At 59.2% G+C, this 8,751-nt stretch overlaps 1 protein-coding gene across 1 annotated transcript; it reads right to left on the bottom strand.

Moving 5' to 3' along the window:
- Window positions 1–724: 724 nt before the first annotated feature.
- Window positions 725–8,751, bottom strand: LOC149913876 (uncharacterized). Its single transcript, XM_090128726.1, has 5 exons — window positions 6,871–8,751; window positions 5,172–5,459; window positions 3,021–3,200; window positions 2,239–2,282; window positions 725–1,585 (listed from the first exon to the last, which is right to left on the bottom strand). The coding sequence occupies exons 1-5, from the start codon at window positions 6,902–6,904 to the stop codon at window positions 1,544–1,546; spliced, it is 588 nt and encodes a 195-aa protein (XP_089984852.1). The 5' UTR covers window positions 6,905–8,751; the 3' UTR covers window positions 725–1,543.

Genomic DNA, 8,751 nt, shown 5'->3' with positions numbered 1-8,751 from the left:
TATGGGGGTTATGGGTGGAATGGGGGAAATGGGGGAAATGGGGGTAATGGGGGAAATGGGGGGGAGGGGGGGGGTTGGAGGGGGGTGGGGGTTGGGGGAATTATGGGATGGTGGGGGTTATGGGAATTATGGGATGGTGGGGGTTATGGGGTAATGGGGGTAATGGGGGTTATGGGGGGGAGTGGGGAGTTGGGGGGTGATGGGGGTTATGGGAATTATGGGATGGTGGGGGTTATGGGGGTTATGGGTGGAATGGGGGAAATGGGGATAATGGGGGTAATGGGGGAAATGGGGGGAGTGGGAAGTTGGGGGGGATGGGGGTTGGGGGAATTATGGGATGGTGGGGGTTATGGGAATTATGGGATGGTGGGGGTTGTGGGGGTAATGGGGGTTATGGGGGGGAGTGGGGAGTTGGGGGGTGATGGGGGTTGGGGGAATTATGGGATGGTGGGGGTTATGGGGCAATGGGGGTAATGGGGGGGAGTGGGGGGGAGTGGGGAGTTGGGGGGGTGATGGGGATTATGGGAATTATGGGATGGTGGGGGTTATGGGGGTTATGGGGGTTATGGGGGTAATGGGGGAAATGGGGAGTTGGGGGGGGATGGGGGTTATGGGATGGTGGAGGTTATGGGGGTAATGGGGACAATGGGGGTAATGGGGGAAATGGGGGGGAGTGGGGAGTTGGGGGGGATGGGGGTTGGGGGAATTATGGGATGGTGGGGGTTATGGGGGTTATGGGATAGTGGGGCTTATGGGGGGAGTGGGGAATTGGGGGGTAATGTGGATTATGGGATAGGGGGGGTTATGGGAATTATGGGGTTGATGGGGATAATAGGAATAAGAGGGATAATGGGGGTAATGGGGATAATGGGAATTATGGGGATAATAGGAAGTGGGAATAATGGGGATAATGGGGGTAATGGGGATAATGGGGAAATGGGGAACAATGGGGAACAATGGGAATTATGGGAATTATGGGAAATAATGGGGAATTATGGGAAATAATGGGGAATAATGGGGAATAATGGGGATAATGGGGACAACGGGAATAATGAGGATAATGGGAAATAATGGGGAATATGGGAATTACGGGGATAATGGGAATAATGGGGAATAACGGGGAATAATGGGAATAATGGGAAACAATGGGAACAATGGGGGATAATGGGAATTATGGGAATTACGGGAAATAATGGGGAATAATGGGAAATAATGGGGAATTATGGGAATAATGGGGATAATGGGAATAATGGGGAAATGGGGAATTATGGGAAATAATGGGGACTAATGGGGAAAATGGGGATAATGGGAATAATGGGGAAATGGGGAATTATGGGAAATAATGGGGAATTATGGGAAATAATGGGGACAATGGGGACAATGGGGACAATGGGGACAATGGGGCTCGGGGTCGGCGCTGCCAAACTCTTTATTGCCACGCAGCCGCTGCCCCACTGCGGCCCCACTGCGGCCCCACAGCCGCCCCATAGCCGCCCCATAGCCGCCCCACACGTCCACCCCACAGCGGCCCCATAGCAGCCGTTCACGACTGTGTCCCTGCGTGCGCCGTCCCCATCGCGACGCTCTGTGGGGAAACGTGTGACGGAGTGGGTCGGGGCCCCGGCTGTGGGGCAGAGCTCCAACTTATGGGGCAGAGCTCCAACTTATGGGGCAGAGCTCCAGGCTGTGGGGCAGAGCTCCGAGTTATGGGGCAGAGCTCCAGGCTACAGGGTAGAGCTTCAACTTATGGGGCAGTGCTCCCAGTTATGGGGCAGAGCTTCAACTTATGGGGCAGAGCTCCAGGCTGTGGGGCAGAGCTCCAACTTATGGGGCAGAGCTCCAGGCTGTGGGGCAGAGCTCCAACTTATGGGGCAGAGCTCCAACTTATGGGGCAGTGCTCCAGGCTGTGGGGCAGAGGTCCCAGTTATGGGGCAGAGCTTCAACTTATGGGGCAGAGCTCCCAGTTATGGGGCAGAGCTCCAAGCTATGGTGCAGAGCTTCAACTTATGGGGCAGAGCTCCAGGCTATGGGGCAGAGCTGCAACTTATGGGGCAGAGCTCCAGGCTGTGGGGCAGAGCTCCGAGTTATGGGGCAGAGCTCTCAGTTATGGGGCAGAGCTGAGCTGCGAGTTATGGGGCAGAGCTCCAGGCTATGGGGCAGAGCTTCAGCTTATGAGGCAGAGCTCCCAGTTATGGGGCAGAGCTCCCAGTTATGGGGCAGCCCCCCAAGCGCCCCTACCTGCACCGCGTCGCCCTGCGCCGCTGCCCTGCATCTCCTGCTGCCTGCAGAGCGAGATTTGGGGGGCGCCCCCAGACCCACAGGTCCAGAGACCCCACAGCCCCCAGACCCACAGCGCCCATGGACCCCCGAACCCATCCCCCAGACCCACAGACCCAGAGACCCCAAAGCTCCACACCCCCAGACCCACAGCACCCACAGACCCCCGAACCCACCGCCCCCCCGACCCACAGACCCAAGACCCCAAAGCCCCCAGACCCACAGCACCCACAGACCCCCGAACCCACCGCCCCCCCAGACCCACAGAGCCCCCAGACCCACAGAGTCCACACCCCCCAGACCCCCAAACCCACCACCCCCCCCAGACCCATAGACCCCCCAGACCCCACAAACCCCCCCAGACCCCCCCAGACCCACAGCACCCACAGACCCCCAAACCCACCACCCCTCCCCGACCCACAGAGCCCCCAGACCCACACAACCCTCAGACCCCCAGACCCACAGCACCCACAGACCCCCAAACCCACCACCCTCCCAGACCCCCAAACCCCCCAGACCCACAGATCCAGAGACCCCACACCCCCAGCCCCACAGCCCCCATCCCCCACAGCCCCTTCAGACCCAGAGATCCCAAAGCCCCCCCAGACCCCCCAGACCCACAGCACCCCCAGACCCCCAAACCCACCGCCCCCCCCCAGACCCACAGCACCCCCAGCCCCCCAAACCCACCCCCCCCACCCAGACCCATAGCCCCCCCCCCACGCCCCCAGACCCCCACCCACCTCTCCACGCCAGCCCCACAGCCCCCAGCCCCACAAGGGCCCCGACGCTCAGCGCCAGCGGGAGCTGCCACTGTGGGGCACGAAGGGTTGTGGGGTCGGCGGTGCCGGGGGCCCCACTGAGCTGCCACGATGTGGGGCTGGGGGGGGGGCTGGGGGGGTCGCAGCTGGCGGCGTCTGAGGCTGCGGGAGGGGAGGGGGGTGTGGGGCTGAACGTGGGGCCTTCGGACACCGCAGTGCTGGGGGGTCACCCGGATCTTTGGGGTCTGAGCGCTTCGGGGTCAACACAACTCGATGGGGTCAACCCAATGACTTTGGGGTCAACACAACTCTATGGGGTCAACCCAACTCTATGGGATCCCAACCCAATGACTTTGGGGTCAACCCAATGACTTTGGGGTCAACACAACTCTATGGGGTCAACCCAACTCTATGGGATCCCAACCCAATGACTTTGGGGTCAACACAACTCTATGGGGTCAACCCAATGACTTTGGGGTCAACCCAATTCTCTGGGATCAACCCAACTCTTTGGGATCAACCCAATGACTTTGGGGTCAACTCAACACAATTCTTTGGGACCAACCCAACCCTTTGGGGTCAACCCAATTCTCTGGGATCCCAACCCAACGCTTTGGGGTCACCCAACTCTATGGGACCAACCCAATGACTTTGGGGTCAACCCAACTCTTTGGGGTCAACCCAATGACTTTGGGGTCAACCCAACTCTATGGGATCAACCCAATGACTTTGGGGTCAACTCAACTCTATGGGGTCAACCCAACTCTATGGGGTCCACCAAACACTTTGGGGTCAACCCAATGACTTTGGGGTCAACTCAACTCAACTCTATGGGACCAACCCAGCACTTTGGGATCAACCCAACTCTTTGGGGTCACCCAACTCTTTGGGGTCAACCCAATTCTCTGGGATCCCAACCCAACTCTTTGGGGTCACCCAACCCTTTGGGGTCAACCCAACTCTTTGGGGTCAACCCAACACTTTGGGGTCAACCCAATGACTTTGGGGTCAACACAACTCTTTGGGGTCACTCAACTCTATGGGGCCAACCCAACCCTTTGGGGTCAACCCAATGACTTTGGGATCAACCCAACACTTTGGGGTCAACCCAATGACTTTGGGGTCAACACAACTCTATGGGGTCAACCCAACTCTATGGGGTCAACCCAATACTCTGGGATCCCAACCCAACGCTTTGGGGTCAACCCAACTCTATGGGATCAACCCAATGACTTTGGGATCAACCCAACTCTTTGGGGTCAACCCAATGACTTTGGGGTCAACACAACTCTTTGGGGTCAACACAACACTTTGGGCTCAACACAACTCTATGGGGTCAACCCAATGACTTTGGGGTCAACCCAACTCTATGGGACCAACCCAACACTTTGGGGTCAACCCAATGACTTTGGGGTCAACTCAACCCAACTCTCTGGGGTCACCCAACTCTTTGGGGTCAACCCAATGACTTTGGGGTCTCAATTCAACTCTTTGGGATCAACCCAACTCTTTGGGGTCAACCCAACACTTTGGGGTCAACCCAATTCTCTGGGATCCCAACCCAACTCTTTGGGGTCACCCAACCCTTTGGGGTCAACCCAATGACTTTGGGATCAACCCAACTCTCTGGGGTCACCCAACTCTTTGGGGTCAACCCAATTCTCTGGGATCCCAACCCAACTCTTTGGGGTCAACCCAATGACTTTGGGGTCAACACAACTCTATGGGGTCAACCCAATGACTTTGGGGTCTCAATTCAACTCTTTGGGATCAACCCAACTCTATGGGATGAACCCAACTCTTTGGGGTCAACCCAACTCTTTGGGGTCACCCAACCCTTTGGGGTCCACACAATTCTCTGGAATCCCAACCCAACTCTACGGCATCAACCCAACCCTTTGGGGTCACCCAACTCTATGGGGTCACCCAACCCTTTGGTGTCCACCCAACTCTCCGGTCCCAACCCAAATCCTTCACTTCCCAACGCGACCCTTTGGGATCCCAACCCCACACTCCACACTTTGGGGTCCGCCCCACACTTTCCATTCATCCCAACCCATTGCCGCACCTCCCCCCATCCCCCCCATCCCCCCCCACCCCCCCCATCCCCCCCACCCCCCATCCCCCACGCACCGCTGAGCGGCACCGCGGCGCTCAGCTCCGATTCGCCCCACGCGCGGCCGTCGAAGCTCCGGTAGCGGCCGCGGTAACAGCGGAAAACGGCGGCGGTTCCGTTCAGGACGAAGCGGACGCTGTTCTGCCCCGTTTCGGCCACCAGGCGGCGCAGCGGCTCGCGGCTCCCGGCCCCGAAAAGCTCGAAGGTGCCGCCGCCGTAACGGCGTGGGGCGAAGCAGCGGATCTGCAGCGCGTCCGAAGCCACGCACAGCGGGGCCGGCAGCAGCGGGGCGGCCGCCAGAGACCCTATGGGGAGCGGGGTCCTATGGGGCGGAGCGGCGGGGGGAGGCGGGGTTGGAGGGGGGGGGGTTGGGGTGGGGCGGTGGGACCCATGGATGTGGGGTTGTGGGGCGGTGGGACCCATGGATGTGGGGTTGTGACCCGTAGATGTGGGGTTGTGGGGTGGTGGGACCCATAGATGTGGGGTTGTGGGGTCCTATGGGTGGTGGGATCCGTAGATGTGGGGTTGTGGGACCCATAGATGTGGGGTTGTGGGGTCCTATGGGTGGTGGGACCCGTAGATGTGGGGTTGTGGGGCGGTGGGACCCATGGATGTGATTTTGGGGTCCTATGGGGGTTGTGGGACCCGTAGATGTGGGGTTGTGGGGCGGTGGGACCCATGGATGTGGGGTTGTGGGACCCATAGATGTGGGGCCGTGGGAAATCGTGGGGCGGTTGGACCCCCAGCATTGGGGTCACACATTTCTATGGGGTCACCGGGACCCATAGATGTGGGGTCGTGGGAAACTGTGGGGCAGTGGGACCCATAGATGTGGGGTCGTGGGCTTCTATGGGGTGATGGAACCCATAGATGTGGGGCTGTGAGGTCCCGTGGGACGGTGGGACCCCCAACATTGGGGTCAAACATTTCTATGGGGCTGTGTGCGCTGTGGGGCTGTGTGCCCCATAGCAGCGGGGTTTTGGTCCCTATGGGGCTGCGTGCCCCATAGCAGCAGGGTTTTCCATTCCTATGGGGCTATTTTCCCTATAGCAGTGGGGTTTTACCTTCCTATGGGGCAGTGCGCCCCATAGCAGCGAGGTTTTGCATTCCTATAGGGCAGTGCGCCCCATAGCAGCAGGGTTTTGGTTCCTATGGGGCTGCGTGCCCCATAGCAGCAGGGTTTTGCCTTCCTATAGGGCTGTGTGCCCCATAGCAGCGGGGTTTTGGTCCCTATGGGGCTGTGTGCCCCATAGCAGTGGGGTTTTGTTTCCTATGGGGCTGTGTGCCCCATAGCAGCGGGGTTTTGGTCCCTATGGGGCTGCGTGCCCCATAGCAGCGGGGTTTTGGTCCCTATGGGGCTGCGTGCCCCATAGCAGTGGGGTTTTGGTCCCTATGGGGCTGTGTGCCCCATAGCAGCAGGGTTTTGGTTCCTATGGGGCAGTGCGCCCCATAGCAGCGGGGTTTTGGTTCCTATGGGGCTGCGTGCCCCATAGCAGTGGGGTTTTGGTCCCTATGGGGCTGTGTGCCCCATAGCAGCGGGGTTTTGGTCCCTATGGGGCTGCGTGCCCCATAGCAGCGAGGTTTTGCATTCCTATAGGGCAGTGTGCCCCATAGCAGTGGGGTTTTGGTCCCTATGGGGCTGCGTGCCCCATAGCAGTGGGGTTTTGGTCCCTATGGGGCTGCGTGCCCCATAGCAGTGGGGCGCAGCGCACTGACCTGCTGCCATCAGGAGGAGCAGCCGCAGCGCCATGGTTTCGTCCTCCGCTATGGGGTGGAGGTGGGGGGTTGGGGGGAAGCGGCTCCGGCCCCGATTTCATCACTCAGGAAGGAAATGGGAGGCGTGGGGCTGGCGGTGATGGTGACAGGGACAGCCGCCCCATAGCACTCACATCTGCCCCATAGGATCCACTTCAGCCCCATAGGATCCACTTCAGCCCCATGGGATTCACATCTGCCCCATGGGATTCACATCTGCCCCATAGGATCCACTTCAGCCCCATAGGATCCACTTCAACCCCACAGGACTCACATCTGCCCCATAAGATTCACATCTGCCCCATAGGACACACATCTGCCCCACGGGCACCAAAATCTGCCCCATAGGATCCACATCTGCACCATAGGATCCACATCTGCCCCACAGAATCCACATCTGCCCTATAGGACACACATCTGCCCCATAGGACTCATATCTGCCCCACAGAATCCACTTCTGCCCCATAGGATCCACATCTACCCCATAAAACTCCCATCTGCCCCATGGGCACCAAAATCTGCCCCATAGGACTCACATCTGCCCCATAGGATCCACTTCTGCCCCATAGGATCCCCTTCAGCCTCATAGGTTCCCCTTCTGCCCCATAGGACTCACATCTGCCCCAGAGGACTCACATTTGCCCCATAGGATCCACATCTGCCCCATGGGCACCAAAATCTGCCCTGTAAAACTCCCATCTGCCCCGTAGGACACAGATCTGCCCCATAGGATCTACATTTGCCCTATAGGACACACATCTGCCCCACAGAACTCACATCTGCCCCATGGGCACCAAAATCTGCCCCATAGGACTCACATCTGCCCCATAGGATCCCCTTCTGCCCCATAGGATCCACATCTGCCCCATAGGACTCACATCTGCCCCATAGGATCCCCTTCTGCCCCATAGGATCCACATCTGCCCCATAGGACTCACATCTGCCCCATAGGATCCACATCTGCCCCATAGGACTCACATCTGCCCCATAGGATCCACTTCAGCCCCATAGGATCCACTTCAACCCCACAGGACTCACATCTGCCCCATAAGATTCACATCTGCCCCATAGGATCCACTTCAGCCCCATAGGATCCACTTCAGCCCCATGGGATTCACATCTGCCCCATAGGACTCACATCTGCTCCATAGGCACCAAAATCTGCCCCATAGGACTCACATCCGCCCCATAAAACTCCCATCTGCCCCATAGGATCCACTTCTGCCCCATAGGACACACATCTGCCCTATAGGATCCACATCTGCCCCATAGGACTCACATCTGCCCCATGGGCACCAAAATCTGCCCCACAGGACTCACATCTGCCCCATAGGACACACATCTGCCCCACAGAACTCACATCTGCCCCATGGGCACCAAAATCTGCCCCATAGGACTCACATCTGGCCTATAGGACACACATCTGCCCCATAGGACTCACATCTGCCCCATAGGACCCACATCTGCCCCATAGGATCCCCTTCTGCCCCATAGGACTCACATCTGCCCCATAAAACTCCCACCTGCCCCATAGGAGCACCAAAATCTGCCCCGGGCTCTGAAATGTGCCCCCGGACCCCCAGCTCTGCCCCGCGGCCCTTCACGCCGCCCCGGGCCCCACATCTGCCCTATGGGTCCCCCCATCTCATCTGCCTCCAGGGCCGCCATATCCGCCCGGGGCTCCGCGTTCCGCCCCACAGCGCCGCTTCTGCCCCCGACTCCCCGCCCCCCCGGTTTGCCCCACGCCCCTCCGCTGCACTTCCGGGACCCCCAGAACTCGTTCGGGTCCCTAAAACTGCCCCGGGGAGGGGATGGCAGGCACTTCCGGGGGCATCGAAGCAC

This window comes from Phasianus colchicus, chromosome 34 (assembly GCF_987193195.1).
Source record: "Phasianus colchicus chromosome 34, bPhaCol1.hap1.1, whole genome shotgun sequence".
Classification (NCBI taxonomy): Eukaryota; Metazoa; Chordata; class Aves; order Galliformes; family Phasianidae; genus Phasianus; species Phasianus colchicus.
Note: the sequence above shows the minus strand (reverse complement) of the source record. Positions and strands in the feature narration are given on the sequence as shown.